Source organism: Alosa alosa, chromosome 15 (assembly GCF_017589495.1).
Source record: "Alosa alosa isolate M-15738 ecotype Scorff River chromosome 15, AALO_Geno_1.1, whole genome shotgun sequence".
NCBI lineage: Eukaryota > Metazoa > Chordata > Actinopteri > Clupeiformes > Clupeidae > Alosa > Alosa alosa.
This window is the reverse complement of record NC_063203.1, coordinates 11538557-11564175: the sequence shown is the minus strand read 5'-3', so window position 1 is coordinate 11564175 and position 25619 is coordinate 11538557. Positions and strand designations below refer to the sequence as shown.

At 43.6% G+C, this 25619-nt stretch overlaps 2 protein-coding genes across 2 annotated transcripts in view; both read left to right on the top strand.

Moving 5' to 3' along the window:
* gab2 (GRB2-associated binding protein 2) overlaps window positions 1-9949 on the top strand; it is a 50597-nt gene extending 40648 nt beyond the window's left edge. Inside the window, 7 exon segments of the mRNA XM_048264585.1 lie at window positions 1736-2409; window positions 3842-3942; window positions 4357-4651; window positions 4782-4872; window positions 5272-5374; window positions 5975-6097; window positions 6769-9949. Of these exon segments, the coding sequence (XP_048120542.1) occupies window positions 1736-2409; window positions 3842-3942; window positions 4357-4651; window positions 4782-4872; window positions 5272-5374; window positions 5975-6097; window positions 6769-6912 (1531 nt within the window). The 3' untranslated portion in view covers window positions 6913-9949.
* A 519-nt stretch (window positions 9950-10468) lies between these two features.
* On the top strand, window positions 10469-23032 carry rnf168 (ring finger protein 168). Its single transcript, XM_048265382.1, has 7 exons — window positions 10469-10594; window positions 11201-11614; window positions 12300-12370; window positions 12737-12904; window positions 15420-15508; window positions 21530-21605; window positions 21766-23032. The coding sequence occupies exons 2-7, from the start codon at window positions 11281-11283 to the stop codon at window positions 22624-22626; spliced, it is 1599 nt and encodes a 532-aa protein (XP_048121339.1). The 5' UTR covers window positions 10469-10594; window positions 11201-11280; the 3' UTR covers window positions 22627-23032.
* The last annotated feature ends 2587 nt before the right edge of the window (window positions 23033-25619 follow it).

Below are 25619 nucleotides of genomic sequence, written 5' to 3'. Positions count from 1 at the left end.
CTAAATGTTTGCGCGGGGATGATGCACGTAGCTGAGTTTATATCCAAATCTCCTCGACCATTGTTCCAATCCTGCCCCCCCCCCCCCCCCCCCACTCCGCCTGGAGCCTTCGTCCTTGCAGCCGGGCAGGGGTAGTCTTCCTCAACACCCGCAAGGACGACCAGCTCATTTCATCTCATTTGTATTTACACAGTGCCCTGAACAATGTGCATTGTCTCAAGGTGATTAAGAGAAACCGAAACCTAAGGCACTGACAGGATGCGTGCGCTGGACCCAGATGCATTAGGGGTAGACCGAGGTGAGGGTGTGGGACAGAGAGAGAGAGAGAGACAGACATATTTTCATTGCAGCGGCTAAAGCCTATTATGTTTTCACATGTATTATCTGCCTTTAATGGCACAAACAGCGTGCCCCTGAACACACAAACACACACAATATTTCAGATACACACACACACACACACACACACACACACACACACACACACACACACACACAAATACACACAAATACACACACATACACACACACATACAAACAAGGCTCTGATGTGCAGTCCTTGTGCAGAGCTGCATAAACAAATGACCCGTGACCCCTCGGGTGCCAGTCCGAGTCTATTTACTGTGGGAAAAAATGTCCTCCCTCTCTCTCCTAGCCTAGCCAGTCTCCGAGCGCTCGCCCTCCCAAGCCGTGTGTACGTGCTGTGGGGCTGTGGCCTCATTCCCCCTCCCCTCTGGTCCTATCACCCCAGAGTGCAGGCCTGGTTAGTGATCGAGCTGGTATCACAAAATGGCATGTCATCAGGGGAGAAAAACAAGAAGGATTTATTTCTTCAGATAGAGCACTAGGTCCATTATGAAATTGCATTCTCAAAGGGGGTATCAATCACTTGTCAGTGTTTCTGGTATTTACGTCAGGGAGAGGCAAAAGCAGAGACAAACAAAAAGATTGTGCGTGTCCACCTCTAGTGGCTAATGGAGGTACTGCATGTAAGAAAAGGCTTCTGCAGAAGGCTTCCGAAACTGAAACATAAATGCAATCGATACGCTTTTTGTACACTTCATTTTATCCAACATGCATCTGTTTGTAAGTGTTCATGCTGTCAGGAGCTGGTATGCACGACAGGTAGCCCCTGGTCATTTGTGCATTGGCACAGATTTGGGGCGGCTCAGGGTAAGGTGACCCCTTCAGGGCGATGCCATGGAGGGAGAGGCTGGCAGATGTCTGTCTCTGAGAGGCCCTGATGAGCCCTGTCAAAATTGGCATAATGAAGGCTGGTGTGTGTGTGTGTGTCAGTGTGTGTGTGTGTGTGTGTGTGTGTGTGTGTTCCTTCAGTCCCTCACTGTGCATGTAACATATGTGTTGCATGTTGTGTGCATATGAACATATGGCTGTGAGGGTGTATGCTGATCCGCCAGGAAGAGTGTAAAAGAGAGTTCACAGTAAAGGTTCAAATGATATTTAAGTTTATTTCTGTGGACGAGTTTGGGTACACGTGTCTGGATTTGTGTTTTAAATCTCTTTCACATTGTTTATACGTGGTAGAGTGTGTGTTAGTGTGTGATGTGTATACAGTGTTACATGCACATACCTGTTTATGTTTATTGATGTGTTATTTTTGTCATGTGTGCATGAGTGTGTGTGCGATTATTTGTATCTGTGAGTCTGTGTGGCCTACATGTTGTTGTTGTTCCATGGGTAGTCATCTGTGTTGATGTCTGGTGTTTTTTTGCAGGAGTGCTAGCTTCTCCCAGGCGACGCGCAGCAGCCTGCTGATGGGCAGCGACTCGGCCGTGCAGAAGCTCACCCACGGCTTCTCCCACTGCCTCAACGGCATGGGCTCTCAGCTCCAGGGCTTCTACAGCCTCCCCAAGCCCAGCCGACAGAACCAGAACCAGCAGGCGGGGCCGCAGCAGGGCCAGGCCCTCCCGTCCTCCTCCAGGGCGGGCTCTCCGCGCGAGGCCTCCTCCTGCTACGTCCTCCCCAGGGGCTACAGCTCGGAGGGGTCGGCCCACCACGGCGGCCTGGGCTTCTCCGAGCTGGAGCTGGACGGTGCCGAGGAGGTGTACGCCTACAAGACGCCATGCAACGCGCCGCTGACCAATGACCGGGCGCTGCCGGACAACTACGACCGGCTGCCCACGCCGCCGGGCTCCTTCTACCAGACGCCGCGCGCCTTTGACAAGAACCACAACGCGCTGCCCTCCGGTTCGGGTACGGAGGCCGCCTCGGCTGGAGCTGGGCCCCCACCCAGGCCCCCCAAGCCCGGGGGCAGCCAGGGCTCGGACACACGCTGGGGGAGCCCGCAGTCGCTTGGGGGCCACAACGGAGAGATGGCGGCCACCACTGTGTCGGTGATTCCTCGGAGGAACACGCTGCCCGCGGTGGAGAACATCAGGCTACATCGAGGTGGGTTTGAGATCTTATAGTGTGTAAACACAGGCACATACACACATACAAAGGTGCAAAGCTACACACACGCACACACATACACACACACACACAAACATGTGTGTATACACACACACACAGACACATAAAATCACACATTCAAAACGTCTATGTAAACAGGTTCTTACATCCCCCCTCCCATAGTGGAGGTTCCGTAGGCAGAACATGTTGCATGTATAATGCAGGGCAGAGGCTTCCTCGGTTCCTCTGGCCCAGCTCTCTTGTTGAGGAACATTTCCTCATTAGGGACCCTCCTGTCTTGTTGTTGTGAGCCAGGGCAGATAGTTTCCTCATCCTTGGAATCCTCAAAATCCTCGGGCGGCGACTGGCCCTGGCCCGTCCACAGTGGAAAACATGTTGTTCCATTGTGGAGCACATTACTCTCCTTCCCTCTCTTTTACTCCTCTCCACATCTCTCTATCTCTCTCTCTCTCCCTCCCTCTCTCTCTCCCTCTCTCTCTACTTCTCTTGCTTTCTGTTCCTCTGTCTATTATTTCAACATATCCTCTCTTTCTCCGACTCTGTTTTTCCCACTCTGTTTCTTTTACTCTCACTCATTTCTCTCTCTCCCTTCCTCTCTCTGTTTCTCTACCTTTATCTTTTTAACATATCCTTTCTCTCTCCCTCCCTCCCTCCCTCCTTCTTCTCTCTCACAGTAGCTACTGATGAGAAAAAAACAAAGGGGCAATCTGGCAGACGTCGCTCTGCTGGGAGGCTAATGAAATTCAAGCCGAGCCGGCAGCAGCAGCACCAGAATGTCTCGTTCCAGGCTGATAAGCAAAAAAAAAAAGCCAGGGGAGAGAGAGAGAGAGAGGGAGAGAGAGAGAGAGAAAGAAAGAGAGAGGAAAACAGCAGGCTCTGTTTGCACTCCCTCCCCCTGGTGGCCGGTGGGGCACCAGCCGCGAGGTCACCTTTTGACCCACGTCTACCCTGGCGGCAGTCTGTTCCTACACCTGAGTGTCTGTTTTGGGGGGGGTGGGGGGTCTGTTTTTTTTTCTCTCTCTCTCTTTCTCCCTCCTTCATCCCCAGAAAGGCCTATTAGGAAGCATTGAGGCGTTTTATGTAACGACTGACCAGCTCCGGTTGTTCTCTTTCACAGGGGTTGGTTTCAGCATTAAAATTTATGCAGGAATGCACCACGCAGGAACCTGCCATGGCCAGAATTCCAGCCCTGGTCACAAGACTCTGACCTTGTTCTCTTTGTTGTCATTGTGTTCTTTCCTCCTTAGACTTTTGCCCTGAGGGGGCTCCTTTTAGTTCCTGGGTTTAGAATTACTTTTAACTGAACTCCAGAATGAGTTGGTGGGTGGCTCAATCATGGTTGGTTCTCTCTCTCTCTTCATCTCTTTCTCTTTTTCATTTCTCTTTATGTCTCTCTCTCTCCTCTCAGGTTCTTCCTTTGAGACTAACAGTCACCAACGGCCCATCTACTTCAATAACTCAGGAGGCCAGTCCGTGGAATCTGTCAATGATGGCTTCAGCTCCTATCTGGTATGTCACTAGACATCATCATCATCCTCATCATCATCATCATCAGGAGCAGATGCTGGGGCAACAGCTCTTCATCCTATGCCTGTTCACTCATGCGTGCATAACTCCCAGTGTAACTCAAAGCACTTCATTTGATATCCTACCCCACTAATGTGGATGAATGGTTGGATTTCAGAGTGGAGTGGACAATTATATTCTGGTCTTACTGATAAAAAGAGCTGGTCCACTCTGTTATTTCTTTGTTGGCTGGTGTCCCTCCATGTTGTTCTGTTGTAATGATTTAAACAGTGAGTTTAACCAAGCATTAAGTGCACTGAGTCCATCTGCATGCTACATCATCACTATTAATGTTGTATCTTGAATGCCTGCCCAGAAGCGAGCTCACTAATTTTTCCGTGATCTGTTCCCCCCTAGCGAGCGAAAGCGCCTCTAACGCGCTCCGACAGCGGCAACTCGGAGGACAACTACGTGCCTATGAACCCCAGCTCGTCCCCGCTCAACGCCAGCCAGGCCGACAGCCCCAAGAACATCTACATCCCCATGAGCCCTGGGCCGCACCACTTCGACTTCCCCGGGTTCTCGGCCACGCTGCCGGCCAGGAAGGGCAGCACGGCGTCCCTCTCCCACCGGCCGGGCCGCCTGAGCGACGTCACGCCGCCTCCCATCAACCGCAACCTCAAGCCCAACAGGAAGAGTGAGTCGGGCACCTGTGAGTGTGTGCTGGAACATTCCGTGCAGACACAGGAATCGTTCGACGTGATTGGCTATCGTTGGCTCCAGTGGCTCAGGAGACACCATCTCATTGATCAATTCTGTCTTTTTTCTGTCTGTCCGAGCAGCAAAGCCAACACCTCTGGATCTGAGGAGCAATGGCATCATCGATGAGCTGCCCTTCAAGAGTCCCGTCACCATGTCCTGGACCAGACCAATGTAAGCACCTTGGTAGCCTACTCATGAATGCACTTTAAAGAGAAGAAAATACATGCTTTGGTCAAAACATATTAATAAATGACAACATGAATGTTGTTGAATGTTGTAGTGAATGTATGTACAGAAATAGATCGACATCAGAGCAGAGGAGGGAACTGTACTTGGGTTCTGTCCTTGGTGTTTCTTCCTGTAGGAAGTTCCTGTTTTTGACTCATTCTGTGCTGTCTAATTGCCACTGTTGTCTCTCTCTCTCTCGTTGTGTGTGTGTGTCTGTATCTGTGTCTGTGTGTGTGTGTGTGTGTGTGTGTGTGTGTGTGTGTCTGTGTCTGTCTGTGTGTGTGTGTGTGTGTGTGTGTGTGTGTGTGTGTCTGTGTGTGTGTGTGTGTGTGTGTGTGTCAGGCCTGCGATGAACTCCATGTCCTCTCAGCACTGTCGGCCCATCTCCACTCAGAGCATCACCAGCACTGATTCCGCAGACAGTGAGGAGAACTACGTGGCCATGGTGAGGACCACCTTCACACACACACACACACGCACACACACACTCATCTTACTACCAATCCTGCATGTGGTTGCATCACATTAGAACATGTTTGCTTGACACAGTGAGAGATCCCTCACATTTGCTTGCATAAACTTGTGTCTATAGACGCTTCCTAATAGCCATATTTTGTTCTGTGTTTACCCTATTATTCACATTCCCCAAAGCTGGTGGGCTGGTGGTGGGAATGTAATGTTTGTTTGTGTATTGTTTATGTATTTGTCTGCTGATGCGGTAGCAATTTAACAGCCCAGTAAGCAACATAGTAACATATGTGTGGGGCTCGGAGACAGATTGAGATTCATGTTGGGGATTTTTTCTCTTCGCTTTTTTTCTTGTGCAAGAATGTTTATCTTGGACAAATATGAATAAAGACATTCACGTGCAAAAGCAAAAACAACCCTCATGTTTACATTCTGAATGCAAATGAAAACGTATGCCTTCTTCACAAGCCTCTCCTCTCCCCCATTCAAACACACACCAAAAAAAACACACACACATACATATACACACACACACACATACACACACGTTCCCTCACGGTCTCCTCCTCTTCCTCAGCAAAACCCAGCATCTACCTCACCAGCAGTGAGTGGTACCAGCAGTCCTGCCGCTAGGAAGTGTGGGAATGTAGACTACCTGGCTCTGGACTTCCAGCCTGGGTCCCCCAGCCCACACCGAAAGGTAGAACCTGCAACACAGTAGTTGTGTAGTGTATTACAGCATGTTTGTTTTCAATGCATACCTAATATCCTTGGAGAAATGAGTACAACCAGCATTGTGATAGAGACCAAAGAAATACAGAAACAGCAGCAAATTCCCATCACAGATTTCCCAAGAGTCGAGAGAGAAAAGAAGTGAGAAAAAATAATGTAGCTTAATATGAATTTATTCATGCATTTGGGGGAATTTCTAAAGAGGCTGAATGCCCAGGAGAATTCCCCACTGTAATAGAGGAAGTAAATCCATAGACGCACTAGTGAGGGTCAGGGTGTATATAGTGCACACATACATATTGAAAGGACAAATACAGAGGAGAGTACATTTTTAAAGAGATGTAGCTGATGAGATTTGTAATTGCATTATTGGCTTTGTAGGTCTAATGTTAGTAGTAGTCCAACAGCAGAGAGAGATTGAGACATAGGCAGAAGTCTGAATTTAAATTCAAATTAACTTGTTATCTCCAAGTCACCAGGTCATAGACTTCATATTTCCATATACTGTCAGATTACCGATTAATTGAGGTCAGGATTATTGCCAGCGATATCTCTAAGGTCTTAGTTCTCCATTAGAAATGAGGCCAAATGTAATCGTCACATTCATTAGTGCCTTTTGTTCTCTATTTCTCCTCCCAGCCCTCTACCTCCTCTGTCACATCTGATGAGAAGGTGGACTATGTCCAGGTGGACAAAGAGAAGACCCAGGCACTCCAGAACACAATGCAGGAGTGGACAGACGTCCGGCAGTCCACAGAACCCACCAAAGGGGTCAAGTCCTGACAGTAGCCCTGCGTGCACACCAGACCTGCAGAGCCGCGGGATACAGCATGCCTTCCCCCCACACCACTCCTCCTCCTCCTCCTCCTCCTCCTCCTCTTCCGACGACACCATTTCACAAAAAAACACTGTTGCTGGGACAGCAGGATCCATGTGAGAGAGAAAGAGAGAGAGAGAGAGGAGAAGTTGGAGAAATGAAAACATCCAGGTTGATGTTGATGTTGACACATAAACTGACTAGACTCAAAGCCATAGCTAACAGTTCAATGTTTTCTTCTTCCTTCCCCCTCTTCCTCATCTTCTCGTTTCGTGTGGTTGGACACACTTTTGCAAAGGCCTCTGCACTAGAAGTCTGACAGCGAGGCAAGGGAACAGCACGAACAGTGAATGATGGACCAGTGCAAACGACCCTCATCCCTTTTGGCCTGTCAAGAGCTGAGTTTGCCCTCAGCTTCCATGAGCATTTCTAAAGCAAAGAACCACTCTGCAAACGCAGCACACAGTCAATACCACAGCCTCTGCAGAGGAAAGCGACACATCATGCCTGCATTGGAGAAATATATATTTATTCTAAAGCATCAATAATAATGACAGAAGCTTAGCTCAGCACATCATATAGAGACCTCCTTTTCCCTGTGTCAAGGAGGTTTATATTGATGGTGTGCCAGTCAAATCGCATTGCCATTTGACAGAGCACATTGATCTGAAAAGGGTCGAGAGGCGAGTGTAATTACTTTTGTCTCTGTTTTATTGAACATGTGACTCAGCAAGAATGCCAAGATACATTCATGTTTTGGTTTAAAGAACACTCGTCTATTGGGTTTTCTCCACAGTCAGCCACTGTAGCTGAGCTTTGTAAAGCCTGGGCAAGAAGCGTGTCTCACCCAAGGGCTCCCAGTTTAGTTATCCACAGCCTTACAGGTTACCCTAGCAACCGAAAAGTAAAACAACAACTCCAGCCTTAAGGTTGAGTCGCTCAGTTTGAAGCTTCAGCAATAATTCAGAATGGCTGATGTTTCTCCCAAATCGACCCCTTATTCATACAATATCTGTACAGCTAGACTCAGTCTACATCTTGAGCTCAGTTTAAGACCTTTATGTCTGTGAGAGTGCAAGACGCACAATGGTTTGTAGGTTTCAATTGTGCCATTCCTGTCAATGTCAATAAATTCAGTCACCTGTTTATAAACAACTCACCTCCCAGTTTGTTGGGAGCAGGTGGATTTCTGGTTAAATGATGTCATGCAGACAAACCAACTAATGCCTATCTAATCTCCTACAGTGAACAGCTCGACCATCTGGTTCACAGTGCCATCCCAACAGTATATAAACCGCGTATAATGGCAAGCATGCAGAGTCCCACCAGGAAATGCATCCAGCATGAGTGTGTGCCATTGCTCTCCTCTCGTGAAGCCATGTAGATATAGTCTGAATAAATCTGTGGCAAAATGGCTGTTATAACATGTGATATATTCACTGTAAAATTGCAATTTATTTCACAGGAGTCACGGGTATATGCATTCCTTCTTATTATTTCCATTTTTTTTTTGTTTTTGTTGATGTTTTTTTCTTAACATTCTGTCAGCCTGGAGTGATTGGTGATGGAGTCAGCGAGGAGTGATAGCTGTATGGGTCCATGTGGATAAACACAGCCAGCCGCTAAGGCTAAGAGATTGTTTTGTCCACTGGAAATCGCTTCATGTGCCTTGCAGTGCATTTTTTAAACATCATTGCCACTGCTACAGACACTAGAATATGGCAAATTAATGAAACAGACGTACTTCCTTAAGCCTCTGGCCCTCCCTGAAGTATAAGGCCAGCCAACCTGGATTTCTGTTTACTATACATTAATGTGATTACTGTGACTACAGCTGGTCATTCAGATGATGCAAGATAGGTCATAGAGCTGTAATGGAGAAGGTGAGGTGTGAAATATGACATTACTTCTAGAAGTTCAAGCTCAAATGCCCTTCAATGGACTTTTAGATGCCAACTTCTCCAACTTTGAGATGTGTTACAGTCTTCAAGAGCTTTAGTCAGTGTTGTTCAAACAGACTATTGATTGCAATCCATTTCTGAATTGTAGGAATGTTGAAAATCTTGAAAACCAGGGAAATACAATCCAATATGTTATATGGTAATAATAGTGATAGTCTTAACTCAACTAATTCAGTGTAATTGCTAGCAAAGATGACTCAATTAGATTTTAATTTCGATCAGATCCAGTAGATGAGAGTGGACTCGACCTTCCAAATGGTTTATAATTATCCAATCAGGATAGTCGAGTCGGTAGAGGAATCAATTGTTTTGAAGTTTAGCGACATATTGTAAGACAGTCAATGAATATGAAGCAAACTCTGCTGAGCCAAATAGAAACATCTATTATCTCCAGGATTGATCAGCTGGGTGTTTTCAGAGAGTTCACCATCACTACTGGTTCTATGGCTAGCCCCCAGAATACAGAATATGTAGTAGAATTGCACTGATGGACCTTTACAGACTGTAATTTATGAAAAACAGTGAGCGGGACTTAAGTATTTTACTTAATATCCACTCTAAGAATACCTTGGTATGTAATTTGTTGTTTCAAGAGAGTTCTTGTAAGTGAATGAATTGTGTATGTGTTGTGTTAGGATATATTGTATGATATAGTGTGTTGAGACTGGCTGTCTTGGCAAGATTTTAAGAAAAAATCTGTTGCAAGCCTTTTACTGAATTGACTTTTAAGCAGTGTACATTTTTACCTGTTTTATTGCTACTACTGTAAAGCATTTCTATCCAACTGTGGATTGCTTGTGAATTAATTTATTAATTTATGATGTGTTTTGCCGTTTTCAAAAGTTTTGGGGAAAAAAACAAACAACAAAATGTGGCTCTACTAACATCAATTTATGCTATGTGTCTTCTTTTTTCTTGTTGTTGTTGTGAAGCAATATGCCAAACAATGCCAGTATAATGGTATAATGTGGTACCTTTGGGATACACATTTTGTTATTCTAGTATAATAGATTCAAAATGTGGGCAAAAATAAAAAAAAAAACAGCCATGTAAAGAGTGTGTGGACTCTCAATTATTTCCGCATGTGGCTAAGATACAGTTTTCTTTTAAAACATTTGCATATGCGCAAAGGCTTATAACTAGGCTATTTCACAAATTAACCATCAACTGAAATAATATTCCCAGGCTAATCAACATAGCTTTGTTTATTTGAAATAATGTCAGTATAAAGACAGAGAAGTCACATAGGTAGCCTACACTATGTATAATACAATGTATTGTTGGATAGGCTACACGCTGTGTTGCCTAAATTTGAACAGCATTTTTGTACCTCATCAAATGACCAAACAACTGCAAATCACTAGTATCTGCCAGAAAACATTTGTGTGTTCTAATAAACACAGATTTTAGACAAATAACTCAAAACTCATACATGTAATAGCGTTGTATCGTCTTACAAAGATGCATTAATATTGGTTACTTCCACTCCAGTTGCCTCAAATTATTCACCAGTTACATACTTACCTAATCATACATTTGATACATTGCTGTCATTCTGACCCGGAAGTGAAATATTCAATGACGCGGGCATTCTCTGACGCGGGCTTCTCCAGTTCGTGGAGAAGACATGAAGAGCAATAAATGAGCAGTTATTTACCCGGGAATTTTCCCTGTGGGTCGTGAGAAGGTATCTATTGTTTTCTCTGAACTTATGTTAAATTGTTCAGTGTTGTTATGAAAGTATCGATGTGATCGTTGCTTTAACTTAATGTTAGCTAGCCTATCAATACAAATTCCAAAACATGCTAACGTTAACTTAGCTGTGTCCATCAAGTAATTCTGCTTTATTTTTTCGAATAAGTCTTTTGTCGAAATATTAGTCGATTTTCCATTATAGTTTAGTAAGATATTGTACACGATGTAATTGTCTGGATTTGACCTATAGGCTGAAGACATTACCAACGGCTAATTTGTTTAGCAAAACTAGTTAACGTTAGCTAGCAGGCTATCAGGGTCTCTCTAACGTTAGAGCCTGGATGTTCACGTAAAGCAAGTGTTTGGTCACTTAGGCTAACGTTATGCCTTATGTCAGTTCCATGGCCATTTAAATGAGTCATGTTCTAATATATGTTAACAGAAGTGTGCGTTTCCATCATGTTCCTGGAAGCCTAGAAGCTAATGTTCGCTGACGTTACACGCACGCTGTTGTGAATAGACATGAGACGGTCAGTTGTTTGGGTTATCAACATTTATGTTGCTGTCCCGTGAACTTAAATTGTCTGTCTCTCGTCAGGTTTTCCAATGGGATAGTTAAAGAGACCGACGTGTCTTGCTGTAGCGCGTATCGTGGAGTTGTTTATAAAAAGCGGAGGGATGCCGCCCGTGTCTGAAGTGGAGATTGCAGTACCAGAGGAGGGCGCTGGCGGATTATCTAGGTCAGATTGCCTTTGCCCTGTCTGTCTGGAGATCTTCTTGGAGCCAGTGACCCTTCCCTGCACTCATACCTTCTGCAAGTCCTGCTTTCTGGAAACGGTGGACAAGTCCAACATGTGCTGCCCACTTTGCCGCAAGCGTGTTTCTACTTGGGCCAGACTTAACAACAGGAAAAATACCCTGGTAAACGTGGACCTGTGGCAACGCATACAGAACGCCTTTCCTGAGCAGTGTCAGAGAAGACTAAGTGGACAAGAGGATGACTATTCAACCTGTAGGTGGCTCAATTTAATGTGATGATCCTCTTATTGGTCCATATGCAACAAGTGCTATTTTCAATATGTGAAACGAGGACATAAAATTGTTATCATGAACTGAAGTGTGTGAGGACATGGGACGTAAATGCTAAATTAGATGTTTTAGTAATACCTGAAACAAAAAACGAGAATGTACAGATGGGTGTGAGTAATAATACTGCAATGGTTCCTAGTATAGGGTCTTTCACACCAGGAACGATAACTATAAACATAACTTGACTACAACGATAAAAGCGTCCACACTGACCAACGATAAGGAAAGTCCCTCCTTGTGATGATGGATGTGATGGCTAAAATTTGATGTATAACATTTTATCGTTATCAGTATTAAAATTATCAGAAAGCGATCCCCAACAATATCATTCTTCATTCCATTGTAGTTATAGTTTGTGTGGACATTGTAATTTATATTCAGTAGAGCGTTCATGCCGTAAACGTTCCTGGTGTGAACGACCCTTAATGATCATAAGTAATGATACGGCTCATTCTATATTACATCTAATTATGTCCTTTTTCTCTACCACTATCTTAAGGTTTATCTCTTTTTACATATGCTCAACTGATGCATGTGTGACTTGAGTTGCAGCTGCTCTTTATTTAACTTATCATGACTCTTCTCTCTGACCTGCTTGTTGCCCACAGTACTAATAGCAACACCCAAAGTGTGCCAGCCTGGAGAACTGCGAAGGGAGTATGAAGATGAGGTCAGCAAGGTAAGGGATCTTATGTTCAAGAAATGACTCATGAACGAAGGTCACGTGCAGAGTGGATCATTTTCACATGACATGCCTACACACACCCTTTTTGAGAACACCTGTGATGGCCCTTTTCCACCGACAGAGAACTAGTTCCGTTCCCATTCGAGAACCAACATTTGAACTGTTCGGAGCATTTTGAAACAAAAATGCTTCAGGAAATGGTGGAAATGCAGGCTGGTTCACTTGATGGCACCATGTAAAAAAATAATAAATAACAAATCAGAGAGAGAGCAAGAGAGACCTGTTAAGGTGGCCATTATTGAAAGTCGCTGAGTAGAGGAGAGGTCAGATAAAGTTGAAGCGTGCGCTTTGTGTCCCCAGGTGGAGAAGGAGAGACGAGCCCTGGAGGAGGCCGAGCGGCGGGCCAGTGAAGAGTACATCCAGCGCCTGCTGGCCGAGGACGAGCAGCGGCTGGCCGAGGAGAGGAGAAGGCAAGAGGAGAACGAGCAGAAGGACGAGTGGCTGGCCAGGCAGATCAGTCAGGAGCTGGTGAGCTTCAACTCATCCCACGGCACTTAGTGGACACCTAGAACACTACATGAACATGGCAGTTGTAGCACTTAGGTTTTAAATGACACCTGCCTCAGTTCAGATACAAGTCAAGTCAGTTTTATTTAGTATACCGCATTTAACATGCACAAAGTGCAACCCAAAGCGCTCCACATACAAGACATTGACAAAAAACAAAAGACAATAAGACAAAAAATGCCAGACGGAGCGGCGTAGTCGCCAGCGTTGACACCACATGACACCACATTTAAAAATAACAAACACAAAAGATGCTGGACGGAGCGGCGTAGTCGCCAGCGTTCCCGTGACACTAAGACATACAAGATAGACAACACAGCAAATTGAAAATAAATAAATAAAATAATAATAATCATGTTAAAATTAGTCCAATTTCCAACCGGCTGAAAAAGTCCAAAGGGCAGTGATGACCCGTGTAAAACTGCCAATGCAAGACCAACAAAGTTCTTTCACTGACCAACTCAGAGAATTTACCGGCAATCTGGAGAGCAGAGCACCGGAAGAACAACAGTCTGAAGTCATGATGGGCGATCCTCCTACTGATCAGCAGCTCGGTGGCTTTAGCAAGGACCGTTTGTTGCTTCATGGCTCCCGACGTCGCCATCAGAGCTCCCCACGTCAGCACTCAATCCAGACTGCAGGCACCCAGCATCAGAGGCTATACGTTAACGTTATGGCAGCTCGCAGGTCAGCCGCAGCTCGGTGGTCGTGGCAGCTGCAGATCTCTCGCAGAGTAGGGCCATTGCCCTGAGCAATCTTTCCGTCCAGACGAGTCCAGACAGAGGATGTGCAGCGTCAGATGGAAGAGGGACTGCTAGTCAAGGCAAGCTCATCAGCCCAGTAGAATAGAAACTAACGTAGTTATCAGCCAGAAAAAAGGACCAAGAATAACACAAAACTATCGAAAATAACGTAAATAAAAGGTGAAAACATTTAACTTGACAAATAAATACAAAAAAAATAACAGAACATTACATAAAATTACGAACATTACATAAAAACAAACAAAAACATGATGCCAGACGGAGCGCCGTGTCTCGCCAGCGTCTCCGTAACCTAGCAACAGTCCTAGTGTTATTGGACTTTGAAAACAGTGTCAAACTTTGAGTTGGATTCACAGATACAGTTATCAATTGTCCAAATCATACTTAGGAATTAGCTTCTTTGTTGCTTTGTCTTTTTGTGTTTGTGTGTTCTTGTGCACTACACATCCACTTTCATACAGGCAATAGTCAAGATCCGTACGGAAACAAAATTTGGCTGCAGCACGGAAAGGCAATTATGTGCCTGCATATGAACATTAATAAAAAAAAAAAGTCTTATGTTTTTGAAAATCGATACAGTATTATATTAAAATATACAGTAAAATATTGCTATATTCAATATTATCGATATTTTCTTACACACCTAATCTATAGCAGTACACTCAGGCCTTAAAGCTCACTTAATTATTCATATGGGTGCACTGCCAGATAACCATTAGAGGGTGCTAGATAGCTGTAAAATGGGCCATTTGATTTCCGAGCCAAATTATAGGATTGTAAATGGCCTTATAAAATAGACCAACGTTGTATACCCTCTATGTTAAAGGTTGTATCAGCGATAGCGGGGATACGTCACTTCTGTTGGATGTTCAAACAAAACAGAGCTAGCTCGCTACTCCCGCCCCCTCTCTGTCGTGCAATTAAAACTCTCCTAAACGCGTATCTCGTCGGTTATTGGTTGAAACACTTTATTTTGTCTTTGACGGGTTGCCAACCCTTGTTGGTGGAAATTGTTTTTGTGTACAGATCTCGGAGCCTAGGCTTCTTCATCCATCTGGCATCATAAAGGACCACCACTGCTTGTTTCTAAATCACTAAACGGGACCTCCTGTCAGACAGACTTCAGTACACACCTTTCGATTTCAATTTAATTTAATATCACTTCTAGAGCGCCAAAATATTACACGTTTCATGGCGCTTTACAGAGTGTTAGCGCTTTCAGACCACTCACGTCACAGAAATATTGGTTGATTAAAAACTGCTGTCGGATCTGAACATGGTGAAGCATCTTTTATTTGCTATGTGGCTAAGCTTTGGTTTCAAATTAGATGCTCTCTGCTAACTGATGCACTTCCTGTTTATCAGATGTCGATGTGTTCATGTCTTTTATTATTCTATTTTATGTACTTTTTTTCAATCCGTTACCCTTTTATGCGTTTATTGTTTTATTTTTTTAACTATTCTTTGCTTTTGTTTATGTAAAACACATTGACTTGCCCCTGTGTATGAAATGCACTATACTGTATAAATAAAAATGCCTTGCCTAATCAACAGCAGGAACATGGTATTGGCAGAGGACCTGTTTGTTTTCAGTTCTGTAAAATGCTGGTTATGTCTAAGCTATAGAGTACCTTTTTTTAGGATGCTACTAATTAATGTAATTGGACTGAATTTCATATGATGGTTGTTCTTTTGTATTTTTGTCTCGGTAGAATTCCGACACAAACTCTCAGGTGAGCTCTCGACCTATTGAGATTTCCCCACCACAGAAGAAGAAACCTTCAGCCGGAGACATACAGAAGTGAGTATAGGAACATGAACAGTTGTTCACTTTTATTCCTTTCAAGATTGTGGAAAATTTTGCACTGTCCATTTGCAGTGCAGAAGTGTATGACTCGGAAGCTGAATAATTTGCTAAGCGCTTTTGTCAAAAGGTCTTGAGCGGTTTTAAATGTTTTAAATCTATAGAACTGGAAGGGCACTGTAATGCTGAAGTCTTTCTGCTGCTCACCTGTGCTCTCTGACCATAATCCTGGCACAAAGTATGACATGAGTACCAAAATGTCAACATATTTCATTTGGTTTGCTTTCAGTCAATCAAATATAACCAGCAGGGGTGTGATTTTTTTTTTTCCCACGCAATTCGTATAAATTCGCTGATTTTTTTTTTTTAATCAGAGGTTGGCTATATTTCTGTACACAGACCATTGCTATGTATAACAGGCTGCTGACAATGACGACGGGTTTGTGCTTCACATCTTTCAGAATATCACGCCAAAAGTAGCCTTGTCTGTTCAGTAGTGGATTTCATTGAAAGTGAAAGTAGACAGGTTGATCAGCTGCATTCTGAAGAATGCTTGATTCAAGTTCAGTGTGTGTGGCGAACTAGTTTCTGAGCAGAAGCCATGAAATGGTAAAGGTCAACAAATTTATTTATTTATTTTTTTTTTTTCTCTCGTTTTGGCTTTGTATCGCGTGTCAAGATTTTCCGATAATGATCGCAATCTCGTGATGCTGATATTAAATTTTAATTTTTGCGCGTGCAAGCTTCTGTGCTTGAAGTTCGCTGTGACAGACTGGCCTAACGTTACTGGTTTTCATAGTTTTAACCACAAAGCCTGTCTACCTTAGGCCTACCAAATTGTTTAGTTAACACCTCGTCATTTCACGTTTGTCCAGCCGTTCACCTCCGTGAACCTTGCGCCCCATATCATCTAAAACATATTTCGGGATGGCCTTCTCACCATGAGAAAACGTAACATTATGGTGACAGTGCTAAGAGATCAAAGCTTTGGCATGCTTAGTAAACATTAGTCTTGCACATAATATTGAGCTGAATATTAGGTGGAAATAGTCTACTGTAGCATTGTGCTGATTGATAAAAAGTCACCTATTTAAAGGTGCAGTGTACATTTTAACCCTAGCTCTCCATTTATTGTGTGCGCTTGTAAAACTAGTGTTGTAGCCTACACAATCCTGGCCCAGTAGCATAAAACAGTTAGAGCCTACTATTTATTTTAGGAGGAGAGGTGTAGGACCTACAGTGTTACTTTGGGAGGAGAGGGAGTGGTGTAATTTGATTTTCTTTGAAACTGAAATATCAACAACCTTCAAGTTGCAACCTCTTCAATCAGCATCAATATCAGTAGGCCTATCACATGATTCACTATTTTGTACGTAGTAAAAGAGGACTAAGGGGGCAGGGCTATATATCATCAAGTAGGCCTATAGTAAATAATTTAGTCAACATTTTAACTTTATGTTGATTTAAGTTATAAACAAAACATGTTATAAATGGAAAAAAATCCATGGTTCTGTGTCACTGATGACAAAATTATCATGATGACCTATATTTCAGCCATATTTGGATTAGTCTTGTATAGGCCTAGGTTACTTTGCTCTATTATAAATTAGTTTTCTTTAGGACTTTTAGGCTATATTGTAATATGCTAAAATGTTTGTAATACATGTATTTCAATGTATCAATACTTACCATAAAAGTCATCAGACGTCATCATTTAAGGGGTTATTTTTCAACATTTTCTTCCGGGGGGGCCCCCGGATGCCCTAGTGTTTGGCCCAAAGGGTGGGGGTCACTCCATGCTACGTATATTTTCTGTTCGAGAAGTATGTGAAATACACTAACTGTAAAAGCGGTCACAAAATATGCCAGAGGATTTCTCATTTTAATCATGTCATTTGGCAATACAATTGTATTCAAGGAATTTAGGGAATTGCCTGGAACTGTCTGATTCAGCATGTCCTATTTCTTATTTTCAGTTTCAGAATTATTAACTTTGGACTGTTGTATCATTCAATATCAGTCATTTAATGTCAGTCTAGCTGCTTTGCCAGGTTGGTGCAGAACAGGCTTGTATGGTTGAGGATTTGAGATCATAATCATTCATCATCATTATACATTGATGGAGATTATCAAAGAGAGAGGAGATCTCATGCTGTGGGTAGCAGCTTGTGCAGTCCACGAGCCATGAAGTGAAACTTTTCACTTCCAAGTTTAGTTGTGTGACGGCGACTTCCGAAGTACGGCCTCGTACGGCCTTGAGCCGTGGATCTGCCCAAGGTTTTTTCCTTGGTAAGGGAGTTTTTCCTTGCCCCTGTTGCTCTTGGGTGCTCCTTGTTGGTGCCCCCCACCCAATCCCAATCCTCCCCCACCTTTTTTTATGCAGCCCTTGCCACTTAATCTACTAAACCCCTCTTCTACTGCACTTTTACCCCCCCCCCCATTAATGCACAAATAGGCTGACACCAGACATAATTTCACTGCATTTCTTACTTCCAGTAACTATATGCATGTGACAATAAACTTCCTTGTATCCTTGTATCCTTGTATCGTTATTGAATAAGTATTGGGATGTCTATATATGGTTCTTACAAGGTCACCGCCCTCGCATTCCCCGACAGCCGAAGCGCTATGGTCAACCACTGAGCATGTCATTGGTGGTACCATACACCTGACCTGACCCACGTTCATATTTCTCATAATACTTGCTATGTAAGATGACCGTTTGAAAATGAAGGACCACTGATGTAATGGGCATGTGCCAGCCACGAACCACAAAGACTGAGTTTGGCCTGATCACAACCATATGCTCTCACCCTGACTAATGGGTTCTGTAAATCATCCTTGATTCCTAGAAAAGGACCAAACAATTCCACTCTGCAAAAGCTGCTTATCTAACCAAGTGTTATTCATCATATATTTTAAGCTTTTGTGGAAGAAGAATTTTATTAACAGTTTGACTTATTTTAAGGCGTCTCATCATGAAAACAAGCAAATTTGGCTGCCGTTGGAGCGTTAAGCAAAACATTGTTTTTAGTTGTTGTTTTAATTTAATTGCCTTAAAATAAGTCAAACTCTTATTAAATTGAGTCAAAATGATCTGACCAGAGAGCAAAGGGTAACCAGCTAGATTTTTATTTATCTTAATATATGATCAATAACTCTAATTTCTTTCATTGCAAGTGATACAAAACCACATAACCCCAATACTTAATTCCCTGCATTGGCTTCCAGTAAGTCACAGAATTTGATTTAAAGATGACCGAATGGAAAACCGGTTTTACTGAATAAGGAGAGTTTGGTACATGGCCACATAGCTAACGTGAAAGGGAAACTGTTGTTTCTTCCTTCATCTGCAAAACTTGAAAACAAAAATGAAAACAAAACAACGAGCAAATCTGAACATAGACCGATTGTGATGCAAACCATCCCTCTGATCCACAACCATATGCTCTCACCCTGACCAGTGGGTTTGTGGTTCTGTGAATCATCTGAGTCCATTACACAGTCTGTGACACTGTTCTGGTCACTTTCTGTTTCGTACTATGGGTGGTGACCGTCAGCAGTGTCAAACTTAGCATGAAACTAGATGTACCGCAGAGCGGTACAAAATATGACCGCCGCCCAGTCCAGCACATTTTTTCCACAAAAATAAATCACGCTGAAAGGCCTATATGATTCTGTCTCACTAAATTGCATTATCCACACTCAATTCTCACTGGTATCTGCTAGACAACAAGTACCAAAACATGATTAGTTCATAGATTTCACTTGTAAAATTTATTTTATACAACCCCACCCCCATCTTGCCTGTTCTGAGAAATTCTTGTGTGCGTGTACATGTTTATGTTTATGTGTGTGTGTGTGTGTTTGTGTGCGTGCTTGTGTGTGTGTGCCTGTGTTTGTGCATGTGCATGCATGCGTACATATGTCTACTGTGTGAGTATGTGTCATACGTATGATTACTGTGAATGTATGTGTGTGCGTGTGTATCTGTTTATGCACATGTGTGCACATAGAATGGGTTAAGATGACCCCTAGAGGCATACGGAAAAAATTGGTCATCCTAGGCCCTACGGTTCTCAAGATATTCACGGAAAACGAATAACTAGGTGGCGCTATACATGAAATAAGTGGTAATGGGATGGGTTGACATGTCCCCTTAAGACCAACATACAAAAAAAAGCCCTACGGTTCTTGAGATATTCACAGAAACTGATCCTACACTTCCAATTTCGTGCTGTTTTTGTTTTGTTTTAGGTCACAGATACCTGCGATTACAACACCTCATTTTTACTATTTTGTGTTTAACTAGGTGGCGCTATACATGAAATGAGTGGTTATGGAATGGGTTGACATATCCCCTTGAGATCAACATACAAAAAAAATGGTCCTCCTAAACCCTACGGTTCTTGAGATATTCACAGAAAACTGTATCTGCCCTACCCTCCTTCCGGGGGGTCCAGTCCAGCAAGGGGGCTACAGATCAAAACGAAAAAACAATGGTTCCATGCTATCCATGTGGGGTTACACGCCCACCAAGTTTCGTGTACCCCGGTCTTACAGTGTCCCGGGAATCCTTGACTGAAATTTGGACATGCGAAAAAGAAATTTGGACATGCGAAAAATCTGACTAAACCTAAATGACCGTATTATTATGACCGCTTCGCTGCGCGGCGGTCATAATAATACTTAATAACACTCATAATACTTGATACTGCGGCTGTGACAATTAATTGATAAGTTGTAAACTCGCCATGTTTTTAAGAAAAAATTCCTCAAAGTTCTCTGATTGCAGCTTCATCAAAATCTTGAATATTTTCTGCTTTACTAATACAAATACTTACCGTGTTTTCCGGACTATAAGTCGCTCCGGGAATTTGCAAACACAGATGCATGACCGCATATAATATAACGCGAGAGAACATGGATGTGTTCTCCATTTGAGGAACGTTATACCGTGATCGATTGCAGACGTGAACAGACAGCTACAGACACGGAGAGCATAGTAGGCCTACTTTCACTTTCTGTGCATATTCACGTGAAGGATAATTAGTAGCAAAACGGCGATCAAATATTACATGGCAGTGAGTTTTGTTTTCAAATGTTTTCATGCATGTCTAGATAACAGGTGAGGAATGTTTAGGGGACAGACTATCGTAAATCCTCAAATTATGGCTGGGCAAAGCACAGCACCTTTATTTGGACCATGGCTTGTAGGCTATTGGAGTCAGCTATAGGCCTTTATTTCTTGCGTTTTTACTTGCGTTACTTTTCGTAATAGGAGCGGCATACCGGTAGGCTATCAATGGCAATGGTTCATTAAGTTTCATGTATAAAAGAGTGTCGGGATTTCCATCCGCTTATTGCGAGATAAGGCATCCGCTTTCATTCATTCATGGAACGTGTGCTTTGCTGCAAGGGAAACCTTATTCCATATAGCCAAAGAGGTCTAAGATAGACTACATTTAATTATTTTATAAATTATGAATGATTTACTTTTCTTTTATAAAATTTGTAGGGTGATGCCTGGCAGCAACAATTGTGTTTAAAACTAGGTTATTGCTTCAGCCTCTAGCTCAGAAAGGGGCTGCGTGCGTGTGTGTGCAGGACCAGCCAAACTATGAAAAAAAGTGCGACTTATAGTCCGGAAAATACGCTAATCTAATCATGATTTTGACATAATCTTGGGCTTTGGGAAACCCTGATCACCATTTTTTCAGTCTTTTGACATTTTATTCATCAAACAATCAGGACATAATAAAAACATTAATAGACTATGGAAATAATTGAAAGGATGACCTACTGGTAAAAGCACATTTATCAGTTCTGCATTTCTGTTGTGTGTATTTTTCTTAGCTATTTCTCCATTTCTTTTTTTTGAAATGTGTGAAATGTGATTGCTCTGCCGCACCCTGTTTTTGGTTACATTTACCAGAATGAAATAGATTTAATGGAACAGATTCATGGAAAGAAGCTTGTCGTGCAGTTGAACTTAGTTGGGTGTTTTGTGTTCACCAGGTTTTTTGGTCCAGTCCGAAGCAAAAATGGTAATGCCTCAGATTCCAGTCCATCGTCAAGCCTGTTGGCCAACAAGGTGGGTCTTTTTCTTTCTGTTTGCTAGATGACTGTTGTGCTAAACATGATCTTATCAATTTAATGTGATCTTACTGTGCAAGTATAGTCTGCTAACAGAAATATGTGAAAATGGCAGAGAGCCTCCCTTGACCTAACCCCTAAACCACTGTCCCTTTCAGGAGAACATCCGGAACCTCGGGCTGTCCATGCTGTCACCTCAGCGGAGCGATTCCTCGGTCAGCCACTCCCTGCCCACTCTGGACTACTACGGCCCGTCAGCCCATAGCAGTGGGCATTTCCCCGACCACGTCTCCTCTTCACCCTGCTCCCCTTCTTCCGTCTCTTCCTCGTTCTCCTCCTCCAACGACTTTGAGGTCTTAGACGCCACAAGCCCCGAAAGGAGCACCTCGTCGGCCTCGGCCAAGAGGAAGAGCCGGGTGATGGAGGAGGCGGAGGGCGAAGGTGCCGCGGCGACGTTGACCCCCAAACGGTCCTGTGGGGCCCCCTCGGTGGCGGCCCTGGGACCCAGCCTGCTGCAGCAGCTGTCACGGCAGGAGGAGGAGCTGCAGGAGCGCCGGCGGCAGGAGGAGGAGGACCGGCAGCTGGCCCTGCGGCTGCAGCGCGAGATGGACCGCGAGGAGCGCAGCCGCGCCACCGACCGCAGCAAGAGCTCCACCGACCCCTACGAGTTGCGCCAGAAGACCCCGCGACGCTCAGCTGCCACAGGGAGAGCTGGGGACGGCGGCGGCGGCAACGACGAAGAGGCCACACCACTGACGCCCAACGTCACCCACTCCTCGCCGTCTCAGACAAAGGTCCAGGCGGCGGGAAGTCGGAGGCGACCCCAGGCTGACCAGGGCAAGACGGCCAAGAGAAGGCAGTCTGCCCCTCCTGCTGCCACTGCAGCTGCTGGGAGCACGTCTGCCAACTCCGCCACCACCACCACCCCCACAGCTGCTGCCAACTCTGCTGCCACCCCGCTGAAGAAGAGCAGCAAGCAGATCACTATCACAGACTTGTTTAACTGCATGGGCAGATGAGCGGTTTTGCATGTCGGTTGGCGTGCTGTGGACTGCTGTGCCTATAGAACAAAAACCTGCACTCACAGGTCCATATCTACATTTCTCTCGCTCATTCTTCAGATTGCTCTTGTTCTGGATCTTTCTCTCAGCCTATGATGGATATGGCCTTACCAGACTGAAAGCGCTCCTGCTGCTAATTTTTTAACTTTGGCTCTCCTTTGGTTAAGTTTTTTATGTCTTTAAATCACCACATCCCCCACTTACTGAAATGGAATGGTTGACATAGTTCATGAACATTTGCCTGCTCTAGCAAAGGTTTCTTTTTTGTTGTTTTGTTTACTTTTACTTCAAATATATGCCATCATATACTACAATGTTTATTTTTGATTACAAATAAAAAATAAAATATAAAAGGAAGTATAAATCAATGTGTGTGTGTTTGTGTTGCACAGGCTTCTTTGCTAGAAATAATCGCCTTCCTTGAACCTTTCATGTCCTCTGTTGACATTACTTAAAATTAGATTCTCAGGAGGAAAAAAGGATGTTGAGTGTTACAGATCACAAATCCCGTCCCAAAGTGACTTGATTTATTTTGAGCGCGTTCTTCCCCTTCACAGGTGTCTGAGCGGGAGAAAAATAAATACATAAACAAACCCAACTCCTGTGCCGAGTTCCTCTCTGCCTTCCACAGCCATATAAGGGCAGCTGGTGCTCTTTGAACAGCCCCAACTTCCTGAATTTGGGGGAAGGCCGTCCCTTGGCGCGTGCTACGTGAGTAAGAACCCCTGCACCACGAGACTACAGCACTGTCCCAAATTCTGTCTGACTCTTAGCCCAGGCATCCAGCCACTGCACCTTCCTCTTGCGCATCTAAAACTTCATCACCGTCTCCACACAGCCTTTGGCTGCGAGCAAACTCCGGGGGCCACTCCGTTTAATGCCATTTTGCAGAGTGACTCTACTTAAATACTTTAAAAGAAAGAATAGGACTTTGGTTGCATTGCAAAAGGTAGTTCACGAGTTGCACGAGTATGCACATAATATACATTTACCATCTGAACATGCTGTTAATGTACTTTCCGACCACATTGGCATGACAATCTTGAAAAAAAGTTACGTCTGGCTATTGATGCCTGCCTGTCATAAGTCAGAGTGGGGAGACCTTCACAAGGCCTGCGGTCTTCTGTGGTCATGTCATGCTTCGTGTCTCACGCGATGGCCCTAGCCAGGGGACATGCTGTGAACCCCATTAGTTGTGTACTCCTTCCACCAGTTGAAACTGTGGCTGCCAAAAGGGAACAAAGTATTGCAAGACCTCAGAGAAGTGGTGATTCAGAGCTGTTGCGCCATCATCTTCTCACTCAGATTAGCTAAACGAGTGATATTTTCATTTCAGCTGAAAATCCAAGTGTATATAAAGCCCCCTCATGCCTATAAAAAGCTCAGAAGGCCATTGCGATGTGTTACACAATGCAATCATGCAAAAACAAGCTGCAGAGGGCATTTGCAACTATCAGTATTTATCTTAACATTTATTTATTATCTTAATATTTAACACTGATCAAGTGCTCAGATCTGTCTTCTCTTTAATCAAAAGCCTAAAAGTTACATTACAGGATTAACAGTATCTACTTAAGTTTCAGGCTCTTGCTTGTCATGCAGACTTGACTTTTTGTGTGCACTTGAGGTCTTTGTGGGATCTAGCTTGTGGGACACAAGTCAACATGAGTCAACCTGTTGGTTGGTTAGCCAGTATCACAGATGCATGTCTTTGTGTAAGTCCACTGTGAATTTAATGTAATATATAATATAGATATAAAATCATATGCAAACAAATTTAGTCATCGTTGCCTTAAGATGCACCACGGTAAAGTTGGTTTAACATTCAACATCAATTTAACATCCAAACAACAATGCAGGGTGGAGGCTACCTTCCGCCGTTTTTTATTTTGTTGGTGTTTTTATTTTCTAGCATTTTTCAATATAAATCCATTATGCTCCCTGACCAGTTGTCCTCATGACCTCAAACTAACTGTAACACAGACACTGATGTCCCACATACAGTATGCCACAAAGCTCAAACTACATTTTTTTAGAATTTTTTTTTCCACAGCAAAAGTTTTCACAGCACATTACCAAAAGACACCAATTACACATGAGAGGAAACCAGGGGGTATTCCATCAACCTCGCTAATGGCCAAACCTCGCTTATTTCGATAAGTCTCGCTAATTTCAGTGAGAATTCCGTTCCATTAATGAGGTTAACGTGCTTGGTAACTATGGGAATTTATGCCACAGAACTACCTGCTCCGTAGCAGCAGAGAATGTCTTATAAGGGCTCGGGTAGTAGGTTAACTTTCAAGCTAAATGATCATGCCTTTTAGCTCACTAGTCTTTAGTCTTAGAACAACTCCTTACTGTTGTGTTAATTGATCGAATACGTTAACTGGAGCGCTTTGGGTTGCACTCTGTGCATACAAAAATGCACTATATAAATAAAAGTGACTTGACTTGAATATGATGTAATACTATTTTTGGTTGTTCTGTAATAAACAGTTACATACATCTGAAGCACTACACACCTTGCTTCTTTGTGTGATTTTAGAAAACCAGCATATATGACCGGGCCAACTCTTTACCTGTATAGATGGTGGTCTATATATAGTAGATGGTAGGAAGAGGTTCTGATCATTTCTCAAGGTGACCTGTGACCATCCTCCATGTTGGTCTTTTCTGCCTCTGAATCAGCCCTCCTTCCCACACACAGAGGCCCACACACCATCTTCCCTACGTATTTGGCCAAAATAAAACACATTATTCCAGGGGATTACCATGGCAAGCAATATAGACCCAGCAGGTTAAAAAGTCCAATACTCCAGTTTTGGATTTCGAGGGAATCTGGCAATTCATCAGTGCAGAATTTAAGTTTGTCTCACACTGAAATTTAGTATAGCGGGTTTCACTGTCTCTGTGTAAATCTGGTAGACTAGTATCTCAGTAATTGTTGATGT